This window comes from Bos indicus, chromosome 21 (assembly GCF_029378745.1).
Source record: "Bos indicus isolate NIAB-ARS_2022 breed Sahiwal x Tharparkar chromosome 21, NIAB-ARS_B.indTharparkar_mat_pri_1.0, whole genome shotgun sequence".
NCBI lineage: Eukaryota > Metazoa > Chordata > Mammalia > Artiodactyla > Bovidae > Bos > Bos indicus.
Genome location: NC_091780.1, coordinates 57,731,415 through 57,752,851, shown reverse-complemented (window position 1 = coordinate 57,752,851; position 21,437 = coordinate 57,731,415). Strand labels below are relative to the sequence as shown.

Below are 21,437 nucleotides of genomic sequence, written 5' to 3'. Positions count from 1 at the left end.
CTGGGGGCCTCCTTGCAGGTGCTTGGGGGAGGGGAGGTGGAACAGACTCAGTTCCAGGAGCAGCTGCTGTTGATCAGGTCTCACTCATGTTCCAGCTCCTTTTGGCCCTGCCCATAGGAGCCCCCAAACTTGAATCCTCAGTTTACACACAAGGAAGCAGGCGCCAGATCACATGGACACAAGAGGTGTTTATGATTCAGACCTGGAGGAGTGGGCCTTCGGTCCTGCCCCCAGCCACGCCACATCCCCACATAAGGGCATCAGACCACATGTGCTCCGTCACTCAGTCGCGTCTGACTCTTTTGCGACCCTGTGGACTATAGCCCACCAGGCTCCTCTGTCCATGGGATTTCCCAGGCAACAATACCGGAATGGGTGGCCATTTCCTTCTCCAGGGGATCTTCCCAACCCAGGGGTCGAACTCACATGTCTTCTGTCTCCTGCTTTGGCACTTGGATTCTTGACCATGTGCACCGTCTGGGAAGCCCACCAAACCACGTGGGGAGGGTAATCAAATGAGACCCTGAAGCTGTGCCCTAGAGGGACAGGATGCAGGGCACTTTCTCATCAGCCTCCTCTCTATAGATGCTCAGACCCCACGGGTGCAGCCAGAATTCAAGGATTGGCCCTTGGGGCCACACACACTTGGGGTCTAGGCTGGTGTGCTCCACCAGCTCCCCTCAACCCCACCCCAGGTCCCAGGAGCCCCTGAGCGCACCTCCCACCCCCACCCACCTGGCTAAGCCTGCTGTCTGTCTCTCCCATCCGCAGGCTACGAGGGTGTAAGCGAGTTCTTCACCGACCTCCTGAACCACATCGCCAGCGTGCTGCAGGGCCAGAGCTCGGGCGTGGCGGGCGCTGGGGATGTGGCCCCACTGAAGCACAGCAGGCTCCTGGCGGAGCAGGCGGGCGGCCTGGCGGCCGAGCGGACGTGCAGCGCCAGCCCCGGCTGCTGCAGCAGCATGATGGGCCAGGAGCCGCCCTGGACGCCCGAGGCCGACATGGGTGGCGTGGGCGCCGGCAGCACTGCCAAGCTGCCGCACCAGAGACTCGGCTGTACCGCCGGCGTGTCGCCCAGCTTCCAGCAGCACTGCGTGGCCTCGCTGGCCACTAAGGCCTCCTCCCAGTAGCCTCGGAGCCCGGGACCCAGAGAGACGGCGCGGGCCGCAGAGCGCGGCCGCTGGGCGAGCAGCTCCCGACGACGGTGACGCTACTACTAAGGATTCCCAACGATCTGATTCTTCTTCTTCTACTTCTTTTTTTCTTAATTTTTAACCTGATTTTCTGATGTCATGATCTAAATGAGGGGTGGGGGTGGGGATGGAAAGGAACCCCAAGTGGTCCAGCCTTGCGGCAAAGGGACGATCCCTCCTGGTTCCTGCTGTGCAGATGTCTTCACCGAGTTTACACATGCTGTGTTTTCAACACTAGGTCTGAATGTGAGGTGGGGCGTGCGTGTGTGTGGTTGTGTCTGTGTATGTGTGTGTGAGTGCCTGGGTACGCCCACGTCTGTCTTTCTCAATGGCTGCTGTGGGCCAGGCCTCGGGGACCTTGGAGCAGGCTGTCCCGGGTCAGGTTGTTGGTGGCTGAGCAGAGAGTAAACAGTTCCCAGTCTCTTCCCTCCTGGCCCCTGCACCCCGGCCCAGCCCGTTGCTCTTACTCATGGCCTCAAGCCCCACCAGGTGTGCAGCTGCCCCTCCCAAAAGCATGACCCCGAGGAAGCCAGAGGCCTCAGCTTCCCTTTCCTTGGGGAAGTCCATGCAGCGGGTCTGAGCTGGGATCCACCTGCTGCCGCTCATGAAAGGCAAGGAGGAGGACGCTTCTCCGGGAAGGCTGCAGCCCCGGGCTGGCTGCCTCTCTCCACGTCCCGCTCCCCGGAGTCCACTGGGCCTGTCAACACATGTCCTGTGCCGCCATGCAAAGGGTCCGCCCGTCCCTGACCAGGGCCGCCGCTCCCCGGACCTGGGAGAAGGCTGCCCAGCCGAGAGCCTCTGGGCTGATCCTGCCTATGCCAAGGATTTGTGCTGTGACTTTGGGCAAATCATTCCAAGAGTCGCTGGGCACTCACGACCAGAGAAGTCAAGGGCAGGCTCAACGCCCTACCCCTGTGATGCAGCCTGTCCCTCTGTGAAGCCCACCCAGATGAGCCTCCCCTTGGCATCCAGGCGATCGGTGGGGGCCCTCTTCCCAGGCCGGATGAGGCTGCGGCTGCTCCACGCCTGCCCAGAAGGCCTGATCCACACCCCTCCCGTGTTCACTGCCCACCCCAAGCACTGAGCCAGCCAGGTGTGAGCAGGCTGCAGCCCCAAAGGTGAGAAAACATTACCTGCTTTTCCCGTCCGAGCCCCCCCGCCCCTGAGGGCAGCAGACCAACCAACCACTGGCTAATAAGTCCAGTTCCACAGTCCAGGTGGGCAGGCGGCCCCAGGGGGCCAGTGAGGGGCTTGGTCAGCCCTCTGCCAGTGTGACCACCCGGCAGGAAACAGCAGACCCCCCTGAAGCATGAGCACGTGTCTTCAGATATCAGGCACTCGGAGGGAGGGGAACAGGCCTCGGGGCCGTCCTGCGAGGTCCAGGGAGGGCGCCACAGAAGAAGCTGCTGCGCTGGGCATTCGGAGGCACCTTCAGGCCTGGCCAGCGGGGAGGTGGGGGTCGCCTGCCTCTGGGAGAGGAAGGGCTGGGGTGAGGGGCGCTGCCCTCAGAACTGGCCGGCTTGTCCTAGAAACCAAGGGCCCGCCGACATCCGTGTTTACACGACTTGAGTGTTGAACCCCAATTATAATGTCTGTACGTCGCCTTTCCTCGTCTGGCCCCCGAGCTCCGGGGGAAGCAGGAAGCGTGGCCGGCCTCTTGCACTGCTTTGTCTCCAAAATAAACTACTGAAATCAAACTGCATTTCACACGTGTTTACAAAACATTGCTGAACATTTCTGTCCTCCTGCCGTCTTTTAATAAAACAACTTTACCTTTTGGAATAAAATTCCAGTCCCGATCGCCTGAGGACAGGTCAGGAGTGCAGGGTGACCCCCCGTGCCTGGTGGGGCCCCTGGTCATGTCCTGTCCAGATTAAGTGATGCCTCCCCCGCAGCGTCTCACATGTTAGCATCCAGGGCCCAGGTATTGAGGAGCTTTTCCAGTGACGTGGCGCTTTTCACCAGCCTTGATGCGGGTGGCCAGCAAGGTGACTGCCTTTCCCAAGGGTGGAACCAAGGATGGGGATCGACTTCATAAAGGCCCAGGAGCCGCACAGCAGTGGGGAAGGGACCGGTCCACTCGAGAGCGTGTGCGGGCCTCTCCCCAGCTGGTGAACCCCGTCCAACAAAGAGTAGCTGACTCTGCAGGGGTGAAGGGAGCTGCGTCAGGGAGCATAGACTAGGAGAGGGGCCGTGGGCCGCAATGAGGCCTCCCCAAGCGACGCTCCCCCTGCTTCAGCATCACCAGATGCACACTGACTGGGTCCCAGGACACACGCCATGAAGTTGGCTTCCCCCAAGCCTCAGTGTCCCTGGCCCTGGGGCTTCCTGTCAGGGGAATACAGACCCCCGGGAATGCTCTCTGCCTTTGCAGCCTCTTCTTCGCCAGGGCTTGTGCTGCCGCCTCCGATCAGTCTCAGAACCTTCAAGGGCCCGTGGGGAGAGACTGCTCTGGTGAGCGCACACACCTGCTGGTAAACTGGGGGTGGGGGCAGGGGTGTTGGGACTGTCCTTCCCCAGCTTCTGTTTGCTAGTCGGTGGGCTTGTTGGGGCCTTGGCCCTGTGGGATCTCTCTGGGTGTGGTCCGTAGCTGGGGCTGCTGAAGGCCCTCTTGACTCAAAGGGCTCCAGGAGCAAGCGCAGGACCATGTTTTGCCTGAGGCCTCGGGTAGGTTCAGAGGGTCGCTTGCAAGGTCTCTGCCCTGGGCAGCCTGGAGCGCTGGCCACAGGCCGAGTTCTGCTTGCAGGTTATAGCGTAATGTGGTTTGACACGCACTCAAGCCCCGACTGAGTGTGGGTCCTGGATGTCTGTCCTCCCCAAGAATGTCTGTCTTCCCTAAAAGAGCCTGAGGGCAGGAGTTTCCATTGGCATGAAGGTGTCTTGAGTTTGCGGAAGGAGGCGGGGTAGGGGGGCTGAGTAGGGTTGGGCGAGAGGTCCCCCAGCATCACCTGCAGGAGGCAGACACAGCTCGAGTTCCCGAGGAGTTTGTTGTTCAGTCGCTCAGTCGTGTCCAACTCTTTGCGATCCCATGGACTGCAGCACGCCAGGGTTACCTGTTCTTCACCATCTCCCGGAGTTTGCTCAAACTCTCATGTCCATCGAATCAGTAATGCCATCCAACCATCTCATCCTCTGTCATCCCTTTCTCCTCCTGCTTTCAATCTTTTCCAGCACCAGGGTCTTTTCCAAGGAGTTAGTTCTTCACATCAGGTGGCCAAGGTATTGGAGCTTTAGCTTCAGCATCAGTCCTTCCAATGAATATTCAGGACTGATCTCCTTTAGGATTGACTGGTTTTATCTTGCAGTCCATGGGACTCTCAAGAGTCTTCTCCAACACCACAGTTCAAAAGCATCAGTCCTTCAGCGTCAGCCTTCTTTATGGTCCAACTCTCACGTCCATACATAACTACTGGAAAAACCATAGCTTTGACTATACAGACCTCTGTTGGCAAAGTAATGTCTCTTCTTTTTAATATGCTGTCTAGGTTTGTCTCCCGAGGAGTTATGTGGGGGCATTGTTTAAGTTAATCCCATCAGTGAGGGAGAAAACAACCTTGAGAAAGGATTCTTCTCTATCCAGAGGACTGCCAAATACGGTTTATGGCAGATTGAAGGATCCTGGCAGGAAGCTGTAGTTTTCAAGCCAGCTGGGAAGAGCAGCTGTTGTCTGCCAGGCGGCCCCTCTGAGACCAAGGGAGACTGTATGCATTGTCCTTGTTGGGGGGGGTGGGCACTGGGCCTTGGCTCAGGGAATCACATTGTCCACAGAGAACCCACTGAATGGCTCGTCTGATGTCCCTGGGGTTTGCATCTGCCCTCTCTTCTTCCCCTAGAAACTGACCCTTCACCCATTGGGACCCCCCATAGCTCCTCTCCCTTCCTGGGTCATGGCTCAGGGCCCGCATGCTCCGCAGACCCTGAGCAGAGTGTCCTGAAGGAAAACACCCCCTGCACGTAAGGTTTACCACGAGACAGAGGAGCACATCCAGTCTTGAAGGTTCTGGGCTTCTGCCTCCTCAGGGAGCCTGGCCACGCCCTCGGGGAGCCTGGCCACGCCCTGAGCTGCAGGCATAGTCCTACCCAGGCCAGAGCCTGAGTCTGAGATGCTGCAACAGAGGCCTCCAGACAGGTGGTTCTCCCGTCAGTCATACCTTCCGCGATACAGGCTCGGTGCCCCTGCCTCGGAATGGCCCTCCCCCAACACGCGGTTCACTGGAGAGCTGCCTGTTGACGTGGAAGCACCAGGCCCTCTTCCTTCTGGTTCCCACCACCAGGTCCCATCCAGGCCACCTGGGGCCTTTTCCGGAAATGGTCACATTTTCGCTCTACATCCAGTTGTCCACAGTCTGGTGACTTGGAAGGGACTGTATCCTTCCCACAGCCGAACCCACCTAGGCTTCCGGTGTGGATCCCAGTTCTCTGCAGCAGGCTTTCTCTTTGGGAAAGCCTCTCCCAAGACACGGGCAGCTCCAGTTTCAGTGCTAACACCTGTGCTTTGTGACAAATGCTACTTGTTTCGATCCCGTACACGAGCCATGCTTGTCAGAACCCCAAGCTGGCTTGTACTTCATTTGTGTACATATGCATGTATATAATGTTTATATGAATCTATACATACTGTCTATAAAATCATCGCTTCTGTAAAAACCAAGAACCACTGGCTCTTTTGATTCGGCTGCGTTTGCCCCATGTGATGACAGCACAGGCGGCCCGTCTCCGAGAAGGGGTATTTCAGGGACGAGGTGTCCCGTGTTCTCTTTATTTGTTAACTGTTCCTGGAGGTGGATGTTCCGACCGTTGACTAGTGGAATACAGTTCGTGTCATGTTTGTTATTTCGATAACTGTCAGGGTTGTGGGGGGTTATGAACCTGTCTCACTGAAATGTGAATAAACACCTCACGGCCCCAGCTCATTGGAGAGCCCCTCTGTGCTTCATGGACGGCTGTCAACAGCAGTGGGCCTGCTCGCCAGGTTAGGAGAGGCCCAGACTTGCCAAGATCCCCTCAAAAGACTTGTGTCATCACTGCAATGGTTTTCTGGTCCAGGCTGTCTAGACCCCTCGAATCCTCGCCATGATCTGCTGAGAAGCTAAAAAAGTACTATCCCCATTTTATAGATGAGGAAATTGAGGCTGCGAGAGCACCAGAAATGCTCACCCAAGCTCTCTAGCTAGGCTGGGGATTCCAACTGCAGTCTGATGTCAAAACCCACGTTCTGCAGGCAGTGGATTTCTTGAAGTCAGGGCTTGTCCACGTCATTTCTGCGTGCCCAGGCCTGCCAGGCTCAAGGCAGCGGCTCCCAAGTGTTTGATGAATGACTGAATGATTGGCGCAGATATTCAGCTGGTCCACTCTGGTCCAGCAGAATAGCCTGTCCTGATTCATAATTCTACAGCCCCGTGTTTACGTTTGGGGCATCACTCTTGCCGAGACTTTGATGGGTCAACCCACCCTCTGAGCCTCAGTTTCCTTGTTCTCAAAGCTGAGACCCAGACTACCATGCTATAGTGAAACGTTAAGTTCAAGAACTTCAAATGCCCCAGAGCCCTGTGCATGTTTCAAGTCAGAGATGAGATTTGTGCCGGGGGTTGGGGGTGAGGGGTGGGGGCTGCAGCTCAGAGGCCTGAGTCAGGAAGTCCAGAGCTGGCTGGGCCTGTGGCCTTGGTGGCAGGTACTATCCTGGGGCTGTCAGCAGAGGCTGTTTCCCAAACCAGCCCCGTCCCTGCCCGGCCTGGCTCACGTGCGGCTGGGAGATGGGGGAAGTGTTATTTAATCCCACGTGCACTTTGGGGCATGTGTCAGCATCCCTACTTCCAGGTGAGGAAAGTGATGTCCTGAGCAGCAGTGTCACTTGCTCCCCAACCCCTGGGCTGGAAAGTGGCCCAGAGTCACCCCAGGGGCATTGAACCTCCCCTTGTCCTTCTGCCTGAATACATCCATCCCACCCTACTCGGAGTCAAGATGGGGGAAGTTCAGAGAAACAGGAAAGAGCCCAGAGCAGATTTATTTTCCTTAGATAAACTTCATACACAATATAGTCAGGAGTCCTCAGCTTTCACCTAAAGGTCAGTACTTATTGCAGTTAGGCCCAGTGGCTCTAATGGTGGAAGGGAAACTTTGAGAAGGCTGCCTGTGTTCAGAGACAGGATAATCGTTGAAAGGCAAGGGGTCTGCCCTGCAGGGGGGCGCACTGGGCAGGGGTCAGGAGGAAAAGAGCGTGGGGGCAATGGGGTGGGCTGGGCTTGGGCAGGCTGGGGGCGGCCTCCCTCCCGGAAGCAGTGCCCGGGGCTGTCTGGCCAGGACCTGCAGGGGGGGCAACAGAGCCGGGACCACGAGGTGTCTCGGGGCCCTGGCTGGTGGGGCCAGTCGGCGCCTCAGCCCCGCCGCAGCTCCTCCAGCTGGTGGGCCACCTTCTCCAGCTCTGCCTCGATGGCCGACAAGCTCTCCAGCTCCTGGTCCTAGGAGAGAACCCCCAGAGTCAGCCGGGCACTGGAGCGTGGAGCGCACAGTCAGCCTGGTGGCTCCCAGCTTAGCTGTGTGACCTTGGATGGGTGGCTTTGCCTCACTGAGCCTCATCTATTTCATGGGGACAGTGAAGCTGCCCTGCTGCACTGCTCTGAGAAGCCGGCGTGCAGGAGTGTGTGCCCTGACCCCATACCTTCCCCAGTGGACTCATTCAGGCCCACCTCCTCCTCAATGGCTCTGGGCAGACATGTGGGAAACCAAGCCTCTGGTGCCTTTCAGAGCTGCTTCGAGTCCCCCAACCCCAGGCTAAGGCTTTGACAGTGGCTTCCAGGGTAAGGCCGTGCCTGGGTGTCCTGTCTGCTGCAGGCCTCCCTACCCGAGGGGCAGGGGACCAGGACACAGGCTTGAGGACGTGAGCACTGTCTGGACGGAGCCTCCATCCTCTGTCTCCGTCACTGGGTCCCCAAGCTCTGGCTGCTAGGGTGGTCCAGGGCAGCCGGGGACCCTCTGGGACTGACGCCCACAAGGGCATGCCCTCAGATTCACAGCAGGAGTCAGCCATACCCCAGCTTTGACCGAGAGGGGTGATTTTCCAGGAGTCCCTGCCTGGGGCCCAGTGAGAAGAGACGGACAATGGTTGCCAATGAAATGGGGACCCTAGTGGCTCCCATCTTAGAGTAACACCCCAGGCAGGAGTTCTGTGATTCTGGGGTCATTTTTTCTAAAACCTTTGGGCTGAGTCGGGGGGCCCTGCCCTGTCCAGTCCTCAGGACTCGGGTCCCCATTTCTCCTGCCTGTAGTCCAAGGTCCCCTCTGCCCGTGGAGAAGGGAAGCCAGTCAGTCCCTCAGGGCCCCTGGCTCTCCCCAGTTTCTGTGGGTGGGGAAGGCAGTGATGAAAGGTGCCAGCCTTGGGGAGGGGTGAGAGGCAAGCAGCTGCTTCCTGAAGGCCTGTCCCCTCAGCCCCTGGGGACACAGGCAGATGAACTCTCAGCGCCAGCTGCCAAGGAGGAGTCTTCTCCCCCTCAGACTGCTGAGACCCAGTCCCAGGTCCAGAGAATGGGTTGGGGACCCGAGGAAAGGGCCGTATTGTCTTCTGGGTGGGCAGAGAAGAGCACTGGGGCCACAGCTTCGGACACATCCCAGCCCCCATAAGGCCCTGATGCCCCCCGGAGAACTAAAGCCTGAACCATGGACCCCCCCAAGGCCTCCCCCAGCTCCAAGGTGCTGTTGCCAGCCCGCCCCAAAGTCCCATCCCATCCCCTCCCATGGTATATGTCTTCACACCCCTCTGAGTTTCCCAAGTAGCCTGGGCATGGCTAGGGTTTCAAAGCTCATGTGCATTCTGATCATGATAATGAGGTGGGCAGAGAGGACTTCTTACCCCCATTTCACAAATGAGGGAACCGATGAGGCTCAGAGAAGGGGAGTGACCTCCCCAAGGTCACCCAGCTAGGAGGAGGTAGACCCTGGGTCTTCTGGCACACGCCCATGCCTCCCCAACCCGTCACCACCAGACCCTCCCCACTTTGCCATCAGGGCGGGAGGCGGGGCCTGAGCCTGGGAGGGGGGTGCGGCTGGACTGCCTGGAGGTCAGGAGAGGACACGCTGGGCCAATGGTAGGGCCTCCCCAGACACCACCTGTCCCTCAGTGTCCCCTCCTGTCCTGCCCTCCAGCTCGAAAGGCCAGTGGTACCCAGAGCCTGGATTCCCCCAGGCAGCAAGTGGCCCTCCCAGGCCAGCCCCCGCCAGGTCCTTTAGTTTCCAAACTCTTCTCTATTCAAAATTCCAAGCACCATCCATCCATTCTTCTGTTTCCAAACCTGCAGAGGCTCCCTACTGCCTTTCAGACAAAGGTCCCTCCCAGTGCCTCTGGGATCCGCTTTACTCGCCAGCTCTTCAGCTTCTGTGTGCTGATCTGAACGTTTCTGTCTCCTGTTTGCCTGTCCACCAGCTTTCCTGGGTGCCCGCTCCCCCCGACACGCCCTTTCTCCTGGGCCTTCCCAGTCTCCTGAGCACCCCCTGTCCAGGTGCCTCTCCAGTCCCGACTCCAAGGGGACAGTGTCCCCTCGGTGATGCGGGGCAGTATGTCTGGGTGCAGCTGCCCCCCAGCTGGGCCCGGGGCCAGCTCCCACCCCGTACCAACCTCTGGTCTGCGGTTGGCGCTGCCCTCCTCCTCCTTCTTCTCTTCCGGGTAGCCGCGCACCTGGAGGGGCAGGCCGGCCTCCACGCTGTCCTCCCGGGAGTTCGGCCTCCAGCCTCGCCGCAGCTGCAGCCCGGGACCCCTGAAGCCGTAGCCCCGGGCCCGGAAGGAGAGCCTCATGGAGCGGTCGGGGTCCTCCTCTTCCTCCTCCTCCCCCTCCAGCCGCTTCTCGGCCGTCAGCTCCTTGGCCAGCTGGTCCATCTTGCTCCATCGCTTGGCGTCCTCCCACTCCTTGGAGAGCTGCTCCTCCTGCTCGGGCTCCCCGCTCTTCCCACCACGGAAGAGGACTTGAGGGGCCCTTGCCATCTCCTCTTCCTCCTGCCGGGAGTGTGCCCACTCCCCCTTCCCCTCGGGGGGCTTGGCCTCCTCAGCCCCCATCTTCCCGGCTCCATCCTCGGGCCAACCTGGAGCAGCTGGTAGATAAGAGCGGGAGAATATGGGAGCGGCTGCCACCTTTCTGGGTCCCTGCCACTCCCTTAGGTCTCTCTGTGGCCACTGTTGTGACCACAGACCCTGTATGCCAGATCCAGCTCAGCCTCTCACAACAGACTCCCCTTGGAGGGAAAGGTCACCTTGACGCCATGCTTTACAAGACCCTCTAAAGCTCCAAGTCACCTCTTCCTTAGCCCTCTCATCCCAGAAGCCCCAACCCAGGGATCGCCCGGCTGGGGAGGAAGGAAAGACCCTGATCAGGCCCTCAGGAGGAGCCAGGACCTCTTCCTAAGCCCTGGTTGAAGCTAGCAGCGTCCCCAGACCAGCCTGTTCCCTCCAATCATGCTGCTGCTCGGTTCCCAAATCCCACCCACTCACCCTGCAAAGCCCCTCTCCCCTCCTGGGGGTGGAGAGGGGCTATGTGGACTAGTGGAAGATGCAGGGTTTTGGAACCAGACAAACCTGGGATGGAATCTCCGCGTGTACTACAAATCAGCTGTGTGACCATGGGCAAATTACTTAACCTCTCTGAGCCTTGGTTTCCCATCTGGCAGATGGGAATAATACCTACCTTTCAGGGTTGTTGAGAAGGTGGAATGAGATTATGGATCAGGGGACCCCCCTCCCACCCATCCCCCTCTCCCCAACACATCTGCTGAAGTCTCAGACATCAGACACAGTCTCACCCCTCTGCGTCTCCTTGTTGCCGAGGCTCGGTGGGGGTTTAAACGCTGCGGTGGGCGGGCTTTCTTCCTCCGGGACGGCCTTCTCTCTAGCCTCCGCCTCCTCCCACTTCTCCTCCTCCTCTTCTCTCTCTGTCTGCCTCCCTTGCTCTTCACTCAGGCCCTTCTCCCTGCTGGCTGGACCCTGGGAGGGACCCTCGCTGTCCTCCTTGGCCTGTGGGCCTGGGTATTTCGGGCTGGGGAGGCTGGCTAGGGGGTGGGCGTTGGAGGGGGCCTCCTCCTCCTCCCCAGGGGCCTGGTTGTCCTCCTCAACCTTGGGCCCCGGCCCAAGCCCTGGGGAGGCCTGAGGCCTGTCTCCGTCCGAGTCTTCATCACTCTTCTCCACCTCTTTAGAATCGTCTCTTTTTTCTGCAGCATCCTTGGAGGACACCTCTTCTGTCACCTCTACAGAAACAACAGAGCAAAGTCAGGCCCTGAGGACCAGATCGGATCTCCCCCGGGCCCAATTTCAGATCTTAGTCACTGTATCTCTAGGCTTCCAGCAAGCCCAACCCAAGACACACAGGAGAGAATTAGGGCTGCCCTCTCCACGTCTGGGTTTGACCTCAGCACAACGGGATTGTGTTTCTTTCTTTGTAATTCTGCCTCTCGAAGGAGAATGTGATGACCCCTTGAAAATGACCCCAGAAGATAGAGCCCTGAATTTAAAATTAAGACAGCAGTTGAACTGCTGTCTGATCTTGGGCAAGTTCCTTAACCTCTCTGTGTACTGGGCACCATTACTGTGACTTCCTTCTCCTTTCTGCAAGCATTCTATCTTGAGCATCCTATGAAAGTATTCAATTCCTCAGGATTTGTCAGCTTTCATTAAAGGTATTTACTTGTACCTGCTTTGAAGACAGCTTTTCATCTAGTAAAAATCCCTCCCATTGCTAGAAATGATTACTGTCAAACAAGTCACTACCAAGTACATTCCACCATTTGACCAGGACTCCAGGTGCAAGTGCTCCCATGCCCACTTTACAGAAACTCAAACCAATCCTTAGAAAGGTAAGATGACCTGTCTGTGCTCACAGATGGCAGAGCTGAGCCTTAAACCCAAACCTCCGAATGCCAAGTACAGGGTGCCCTTTGCACTGACGTGTGGCTGTCTCCCCAGTGAACGCTACACTATTCTCCCTCCTACAGCCCAAGGCACACAGCCAGAGTCAGCCAGACACTCGTTTCCATGGAACCACAATGTGTGAGTCCCTGCCGTGCCTCAAGCAGCCACCAGGGTGAGAGCCCTGGCCCACGTGAGGGCACATTGGCAGGCTTCCCCTCTCAGCCCCAACAGATGACCACCGAGGTCCCTGCTTCTAGGAACTGGCCCTGGTCACTCACCTTCCACATGCAAAGAATAGGCCTGCGGGGACAAGCGTGTGAAGCGTGTGACTGTTTCTAGCCAGAAAGGTGAGTTTAACAGAGCATCCCTCTGACCTAAGCCATGATCTCTGTGACCCCTAAAAGCTCTCTGTTTTCAAGAAGGATGATCCAGGACTTTCCTGGTGGTCCAGTGGTTAAGAAACCGCCTGCCAGTGCAGGGAACATGGGTTCAATCCCTGGTCCAAGAAGATCCCAGATGCTGTGATGCAACCAAGTCCACGCACTAAACCACGGCGCACCGCAACCTGAGAGCAGCCTCCACTCACCCAACCGGAGAAAGCCCACACGCAGCAATGAAGACCCAAAGCGGTCAAAAATAAAAAATTTAAAAAAAAAAGAAAGATGATTCAGATTCATTTAGTATTTCAGACCTACTCCTCTGGGATCTTGCTGCCCCTAGGCTATGCCAGGGCACCACTAAATTCCCAGGAGGACAGGCATTGGGGGCGGGGGCCCTGCCTCGGTGGCCACTGGAAAGAGTTGAGCTGCCCACCTGCCAGGCCTCCTGCCCGAGAGTGCCATTGCCTGGGATGGGCGGATGGGACCCATCAAGGGCTGCAGAGTGAGACGTACCGTCTCCAGTTATGCCTTAGAAAGGTGCTTCAACCTCCCTGGGTCTCAGTTTCCCCATTTGGAAAGAGAAGGAAGTAAGAGCTCCCTTACAGGACCCAAAGGAGAGGTTTTTGACTCCGCAGGACCCTCGGTCTATTGTAACTACTGTTCTCTTCAGTATCCCACCCCTGGTCTCTGGCCAGACGTGTCGGCACTGACCTTTCAGCTCGGCCTGGTCGTTCGGCTTCTCAAGCACCTCTGAGAGTTCATCCTCGTAACTGCTGTGCTTCTTCTGCTGATGTGTCCGCTCCTTGGCTCCTGGATAAGAAAACGAGAAAAGCATCCCATTTGGTCTGAGCCCCGCATGGTTGGCTGTGAGAATGGAGGCCTCTGTTTCCTCATCCGTAAAACTGGGCACGTCCTGTTCTGGGCCTGCCCAGTGAGAGAATGAGGGGGCAGGAGCTGGTGGGGGTGGCGGGGAGGGCTGGCTGCCCCCTCCCGGCTAGGGCCCGTCACACGACCTCATCACCTCTCCAGACTCCACTTCTCACCTGTGAAATAAGAACATGCCTTGCCTACTGCCTCACGGAGTAGTGAAGACTCAGAGTCGAGGGCTCCAGGAGTAGGGAGTGGGGAACCCTTAGGACCTGGCTGGTAGTTAGGTCAGTGGTCCCCAACCTTTTCGGCATCAAGGATTGATTTCGTGGAAGACAATGTTTCCATAGATCGGGTCGACAGGAGGATGGTTTGGGGATGATTCAAGCTTAGTAGGGTTTGAACTTTAAAGAGAATCTAATGCCGCTGCTGATCTGACAGGAGGCGGAGCTTGGACGGTAACCTGAGTGATGGGGAGCAGCTGTAAACAGAGGTCGTCCGCTGCTCACTTCCTGCTGTGCGGCCCAGAGATTAGGGACCTCTGGGCTAAGGGACCCTGTAGCAGGAGGTAACAGTGACTGCTTGTCCCCTAGTGGGGGCTCTTGATTCAGGCAACACCTGTCCCCATGGACCCCCATAAGCCCAGGCAGAACACCTGTCTGCATCAACCCAGGCTGTGCTGCCTCCTCTGTCTCCACTCACCCTGGTTCTTGACGGTGGCCCTGGCCAGGCCAACTCTGCAGCCAATGCTGGTTTTCCTATGACGGGAATTTCTGGGGTGGCCAGAGGTGCCTGACATGGTGGCTGTGGACCAGGGATTATGCCCAGATCTGGCCCCTGGCTGACCAAGCTTCACATCTCCTGGTTAATCCTATGCTCTGTGACCTTAGGTGACCTGGGCAATCCAAGACTTGGGTGCTCATCTATAAAACAGGGTGGCTGCATTGTAAATGCTAAGATAGAGGTGTGCAGAAGGCATTATGAGAATACAGAAGAGGGAGTGGGTGGATAGGTAAATGGATGGATGGATAGACAGACATGTAGATCTATCTCATCCTCTTAATGGAGAACAATAATGTACCTGTATATTGGACACCGTTTATATTGAATACACACACATGTGTGTATGTGTGTAAACAGATGTTTCGGGACACATCTTCCTATCATAGTCTTCATTGACATTACATTTAATTATTTAAATATAATGTCACTCAATAATTAATTTAAAAATTACCATATTGTATCCTAGCAACCATGTGCAGTGGATGTCTGTCTTCCAGGACAAGTGAGCGAGAGGAACAACGGTGTGCTAACTTGGGGAGGGCCTCAGGGAGCCTTCCAGCTGTGATTATTTTCACTCGCTTCTTCCCCCAAATCGCTCTCCATTAGTACATGTGGCCCAGTCTGCCCCAGAGGCCTCAGAGTAGGGGCCTTCCCTGAGCCTGGGCAGCCTTTGTGCCCCAGCCCACCCCACCCAAGCCAAGCCCTGAAGATGAGCCTTTACTTCCTTTGCAGGGAGATACGAGACTCCTGCTCGAGGGCCCAAGGATGCCCATGCCCCCACCCCCAAGTAAACAGCCCCTTCCCACAGGAAGGTGCAGGGCCAGGACCCATTTCTTCCAATTTTCCAGGGAGGCCTTCTGTGCCTCACAGGAACCCAGGAAGGAGCCTGGGACTGGGCAAGTAGCTAACTCTGTGGGATGACATCAGCCTAACCCTCCATTCCCAGTATCCTATCTGGGCTCTGCTTGAATATCCTCAGTGACAAGGAGCTCACTACCTCACAAAAATCACTCCATTCCCAAGAGCATCAGTGGATTTTTGTTAACCTCTTGGAGAAAGACACACCTCACTCCAAAAGCACACTGGAAGTCTGGGCTGTGTTTTGGGGCAAGCGAGATCCTGCTTTTCCCATCTCCCCTTTGAGCAGAAGCTCACAAGAGCAAAGAGGCCCCTCCTCTCTCCTGGAGACCAATTTCTTTCCCATTAAACAGAGAAAAGAAGTCCTCTCTGTAACCTAGTCTTGAAAGTGCCCCCTCTAACAAGGCTGAACTCCAGAGACCACAGGGTTTTAGAAGAGCTGCTTCTGGTCTTGGGATGTCCTTAACTGATTGTGTGATCTTGGACAGGTTGCTCAACCTCTCTGGGCCTTGATCTCTTTAAGTGCATGAATGATAGGACCAAGTGGCACAGAGGACTCCACCAACCACCCTATACAACAAGGTGGTAAGTGAGGGTCAGACACAAGACCTTGCTCAACCTTCCACCATGGTCTTTCTGACTCTCAGTTACTGGAATTCACCCAGATTCATGTGCAGTGGTTGGAAAATACCTTGGAGAGCGAGGTCTTGGAGCTCTTTCAGCAAATTCTGATGTCGCAGGATTGAGAGGATCCGTTCATCTGCAATGAAGGGGAGTCGTTACGGGTGGTTTCCAGAAGACAGCAGAGAAAGAGATTGCCATCAATATTTTCAGCTGAGCACAAGGAACTTAAAACTCAAAACCCTGGTGGTAGCAGCAAGATTGGGTCTGGAGATAACACTTCTGAAATGACTTCCTTTCCAAGTTTGCTATCGTGTCAGGAAGGTCAGCCACTGTCCCTGCACCTAGACTTCTGCCAAGAGATGGCATCTCCTGCAGTGATGCAGGAGTGTCTCTAAATACAACCTGTTTTCCCATCTCCATGCCTCTGCTTGAGCTGTCCACTTCACCTGGAGTACCCTCTTTTTCATTTTTCTACCTACTGATTTCCCACTTTTCTCTTAAATCCCAATCCTAACTGGCGACCCACTCCAGTACTCTTGCCTGGCAACTCCCATGGACGGAGGAGCCTGGTAGGCTGCAGTCCATGGGGTCTCTAAGAGTCAGACACGGCTAAGTGACTTCCTTTCACTTTCCACTTTCATGCGTTGCAGAAGGAAATGGCAACCCACTCCAGTGTTCTTGCCTGGAGAATCCCAGGGACAGGGGAGCTTGGTGGGCTGCCGTCTATGGGGTCGCAGAGTCGGACACGACTGACGTGACTTAGCAGCAATGCTAATGTTGGATCCAGCCAACACTGACTGCCTCCTTGCAAAAGCTTTGCCCATCTCATGCTCACCCACCCCTGATGTTCCTTTATTCATCACACATCTACAGGGCACCTACCAGGTGCCAGTGGTTGTCCTCAACACTGGGGATTTAGCATACAAAATCCTCACCCACAGGGAGCTCACATTCTGGGGGCTTGCTATTCCCAGCCCTGGTTTCATTCTGCCCAGAATTCTAGTTAACTGTGGTCATATCACTCCTCTCTGCTAGACTGTAAGCTCAAGGCACACAGGGCTGTTAGCTTTTCATCTCTCAGTACCACTCAGAGCTCAGCACAGACCTGGTTGAGGTATGCACTTGGTCAGTGACTACTGAATTAAATTGTTGATTTCCATCAAAAGCCACACACCCATGTCCTCGCCTCCCAGCCCAGCAGGCAGCAGCCCCTCATCCCGAGCCTGGCCCATACCTCCTCGGAGTGTCTCAAAACACTCCTTGCTGACTGGCATGGGGCTGGGCTTGGAGAGTGTGTCAGAGATGACCTCGACGATACACTTCATCACCTGGGAACAGAATGGGGCCAGTTAGGGCTGGTTTGGGTGTGGGACTCAGCCCCTGGAAGTTCCAAGGCAAATTTCTAAGAGGACATGATGATGCTCACTTTTGTTTTCAGGACTCCATGGATGCCTAGCTCAGGGGCACAGCTGTGCTTCCCAAGCCGGACAATATTAGCAATAATACTAAAAATCCACATACAGTGCTTACCAAGTGCCAGACACTCCAACCACCTGACCATCAGAAGCCCCTCTAAGGTGGGGGTGGGTACCCTGCACCCTCTCATCCCAAGTGTTTCTCTACAGATAGGGAAGCTGCTCCTGGGCATTAGAGGTGTAGTCCTACAAAAGTACTTTAGTCTTGCAGATGCCCCAAAGGTCAGCTATCGCCAGGAAGCCTTTCTGGACCAACCCAGAGGAGAACAAAGACCTTTCCTGGCTCTTTCCTGGCTCTTTCCTACTGGAAACAAGACTTGGAAAACTGTCTCTAAATATCTATGGGGTTGTCACAGGCAGGGAGTGACAGCTTCACAGCCTGGCTCCATATTCACCAGCTGAATTCCCTGGCTGGATGTGGGCATACATCTACTACATTCGGGTGCCCATCCCAGGCCAACAGCAGCCATTTCTCTGAAAGTCTTGTCCAGTGCCCAGCAAGGTGCTGTGGATAATCAGACATCTGATAAATGGATGATATATGAAGATGGTGCCAACTGTAGTGTGACATCCTAGCTGTGTGATCTTGAGCAAGAGACTTGACCTCTCTGAGCCTCAATTTCCTCCTCTATAAAATGTGAGTGAGAAGATCTTCCGACTCCCCTCCCAGGGTGATGGGGCACAGATGGGAAAATACTCTGTAACACATGGAGTGCCACACACAGTCAGGGATGGATTCGCAATTTCCAGCCTGCTTCAGCTGCCTAGAGCTGGGGAGAGGAGCAGGAAGTGTCAGACAAGCATCAGGCAACACAGTGAGGATTGAGGGGGTGGAAGGCTGTGTCTATGGGATGCCAAGGCAACCCGTTCAAGGATCCAGGATAGCAAACTGGGAGACAGGCTCTACAGTAGTCATGGCATCCTAGATAGAACATGCAGGTCTTCACCAGCTGCTCTGGTGTCTCTGACCCAGGCTGCTGAAAACAATATGATGGCCAAAGTGTCTCCCATAAGGAATCTGGCAAGGAACGGCTTATAGCCTGCACCCTTCCTGCAACCACAAACCCTGCACTGGGAATATCAGATAACCACAAGTCCATGAGGACAGATTCTGGGAGAGACGAATTGGGTATGGGTCCCAAGAATGATGGGGAGGTCAGAAAAGGAAGCTCTAGGCTAGGAATAAAAATGCTTATTTACTGAGGACCAACTATGTGTCAGCAATTTGCAAGAGTCCTATTCCTTACCAGGGCTTCCCTGGTGGCTCAGCTGGTAAAGAATCTGCCTGCAATGAGGGAGACCTGGGTTCGATCCCTGGGTTCGGAAGATCCCCTGGAGAAGGGAAAGGCTACCCACTCCAGTATTCTGGCCTGGAGAATTCCATTGGCTATATAGTCCACGGGGTCGCAAAGAGTCAGACACGACTAAGTGGCTTTTCTTCTTTTCATTCCTTACAACTTCCCTCAAAGGAAATATCATCATAGTGAGAAAAGGGAAAGCTCAGAGAATTCAAGGGATTTTTCCCAAGATGACACAGCTACAATGAGTGGCAGCGGTTTTTTCAATTTAGGCCTGTGTGTAACTAGTGAATAGGAAATTTTAAATAAGCACATTGAGGTTTAAATCTCTTTGATGCTTTGGGTTTCAACTATAGCCTCTCTAAAGAAAATAGTTCCTGAAAAGGCAGGGAGTAGAATTTCTCTAATTAACAAGTGAAGATATCTGTGAACATCGGAAGCTAGAAAAACAGCCCCAACTCAGACTTGAATCAATTTGGGGTATATGCCCAACACAGTGTCTCTTGTTGGCCACAGAAGCCCCCATCAGTGTCTTCCAAGTCCTTTCCTGGGTGACCTCCACCAGAAGCCCCAACTGGCCTGGGTGCAGGAGCCATGATCAAGAATGTTCTCCTCAAGGTCCTTTGAGAGAGCCAGGGCTTTAGCAACTGTGGGATGGGGTGGGTGTATTGCTGGCAGAGCCTTGGGGCAGAGCAAAGGGGGAGGCCAGAACCAGGCAGATGAAGACTGTTCTTGCAGGACAGAGGACAACCACAACCTCAGAGAAGTCACCCCCACCAGCCCGTGGTGGGCCTACAAGATTTGGAGTGCTCAAGACAGTGGGCCTGGCCCCTGGGCCCAGTGGGTAGCACACAGGTCCCACCGGGTTGCACACTCAACTCAGAGGAGCCCAGGGACGGCCCTGCAGCAGGCAAGCAGGGAAATCTAGCAGACTTTGATATCTTCTTTTGCAAGCTGTCCCCAGGCTCAGCAGCCGCAGTGCTGACTTCTGGCTTGATGCCAGACTCCTGCAGCTGCCCAAGAACTGGCTGTGAGGGGTCCACTGGGGTCTTCTGCCCCCCCATCCCGGGGCATCCCCACGCCCCTTCTTACCTCAGTGTCCCCTTTATTCATGGGGCTGTTCACAGGCAGGGCAATGACTAGGAAGAAAAAGAGAGCGTGGGTCACTCTTCTGCTCTGAGGGGAGAACCCAGTCCTTCCAGACTGGGTTCATCAGGGGCCTGTTCACCCCAACGCTCCTCCGTAAGACCACCCCTACTCAAATGAGATGTGGAGCTGATTTTATTTCCCTTCCCAACTGCTACCCTCATGGGGGTGGCTCCCACAGGCTGCACTGAGAGCCTTAACCCTTCCTTTTGTGAAAGCTATGCTCTGGAGGAGGTGTGGGGGAAGAAGCCAAGAGCTATGAGAACAGGCCAGTGGCTGGGTGGGACTGAGGTCGGGGGAGGATGAGGGAGAGGCAGAGAGACCCCAGAGGTGAGCGGAAGAGAGGGAGGAGGAGGATTGGGAGAGGTAGAAGTCAAGGGCAGACAGACGGTAGGGAGCAGGAGGAAGAAGGGAGAGAGAGGGGAGCCAACAGCGGTCCTCCCATCTCCCCAAATGACCTTGGCCAGCCACAGCGCAGAGCCGGCGCTGACCCCGAAGCAGCCCAGACGTGGGGTGGGGGCGACAGGGAGCCCTGTCCCGCGGGGTCGAGAGTCGGAGTCAAAGAGTCAGGTCTGCAGGTTCTGCGCCGAGGCCACTCTGCGGGGTCAGGTGGGAGGCGGGGCGCTGTCCGTGGCGCTGAAAACTCGCCGCGCCGGAGGGAAGGCATGGAGGGGCACGCTGCGCGGCGCGGTGCCTGGACCTCAGGGCCGTCAGGGGCGTCCAGGACCCTCTCCCCCAAGGGCCCGCGCTCACTCACCTTGCCCCGCGCAGAGCAGAAGCGCCAGGACCGCGGCGGAGCGCATGGCGAAGCCGGGGCGCCGAGCAGCTGGTGGTCTGGGGCGGGCCACGGCGCGCGCGGGCGAGGGGCGGCTGGACTGCTCGCTCCAGGCAAGCTGCGGCGACACCAGCGCGGGGATGGGGTTTGGTGGTGCAAGGTCTCCGTGTGCGTCTGTCTGTCGATCCGCCCTCCGCACTGAGCTCGGGCACTGCAGCAGTGGGGCATGCTCGCGACCCGCTTATATACCCCGGACCCCGGAAATGACGTCATCGGACCCGCCCCTACCCCTTTCCCCATCCCTCCGGGGGTCCAGCAGCAGCTCGCCCCGCCCCCCAAGCCTCCCCCCACTTAACCCCCGTCCCTGTTGCGGGTGGCCCCCATAGCACACAGTTCTTGGGTGAGGCAGCCAGGCGGACCTGTGACTTCAGGAGGTGGCACAGAGGACTCAGCTGATCGTCCAACTCTCGACGGCTCCCCCGACCTGCTGTATGTCCGTGGGCAAGTCACTTCCAGTCTCTGGACCTCCTGTTCCTCCAAAGTGCGCTGAGGTCCCCGCCAATTCTAACGGCACTCCTTGCTTCTGAGGGCCTTTGGAGGGGGCCTCCCTTCCTCCATCTCACTGGCTGCAGGCGTGCTCACCATTCTGGGCTCCCTCAACAATCTCGGAGGTCCCCTAGAGGTCCCTCACCCCTTGTCTGAATTAGATCTCTCTCTGGTAACCCAGTTTTGTGCTTTCACAGTTTCTAGTTGTATATGTATTTATTTATTTGAATAATGTTTAGTCTTCATTGCTTTCAAAGTCCTGAGCAGGACCCTTGACACAGAGTAAATCCACTTAATTGATTACTGTTGAAGGCGCTGATTAAGAGTTCATTGCAGGAACAAGTGAAGTGTGGACTCTGGCCGTTGGTGGACAGCACTCATGGAGGGTGGCAAGGGAGGAGAAGGGAACAGTTCTTGACACCAAACCAAAATAGGAGCCCTTGTAGCTTCTACTCAGAAGACCCAGTGCAACCTCTTAGGGTCACCTTCTTGTGGCTGGTTACCCATTTGTGTGTTTGAGAACAGCTCTTACCTTCTCTTATATGTATCTGTGCATGCTCAGTTGTGCCCGACTCTGCAACCCCATGGACTACAGCCCACCAGGTTT

The 21,437-nt window shown here is 56.2% G+C and overlaps 2 protein-coding genes across 3 annotated transcripts in view; one reads left to right on the top strand and one right to left on the bottom strand.

Annotated features, from left to right (window-relative positions):
- ITPK1 (inositol-tetrakisphosphate 1-kinase) overlaps positions 1-2,895 on the top strand; it is a 157,620-nt gene extending 154,725 nt beyond the window's left edge. For both annotated transcript variants that reach the window (XM_070775583.1, XM_070775582.1), the window contains one exon: positions 772-2,895. In XM_070775583.1, the coding sequence (XP_070631684.1) occupies positions 772-1,130 (359 nt within the window). In that variant the 3' untranslated portion in view covers positions 1,131-2,895. The remainder of the gene's footprint in view (positions 1-771) is intronic.
- A 4,269-nt stretch (positions 2,896-7,164) lies between these two features.
- CHGA (chromogranin A) lies at positions 7,165-20,511 on the bottom strand. Its single transcript, XM_019984051.2, has 8 exons — positions 20,267-20,511; positions 19,456-19,502; positions 16,825-16,918; positions 15,658-15,726; positions 13,170-13,268; positions 10,977-11,417; positions 9,802-10,271; positions 7,165-7,651 (listed from the first exon to the last, which is right to left on the bottom strand). Exons 1-8 carry the CDS (start codon positions 20,310-20,312, stop codon positions 7,568-7,570), a joined length of 1,350 nt encoding a protein of 449 aa, XP_019839610.2. The 5' UTR covers positions 20,313-20,511; the 3' UTR covers positions 7,165-7,567.
- Between the last annotated feature and the right edge of the window lie 926 nt (positions 20,512-21,437).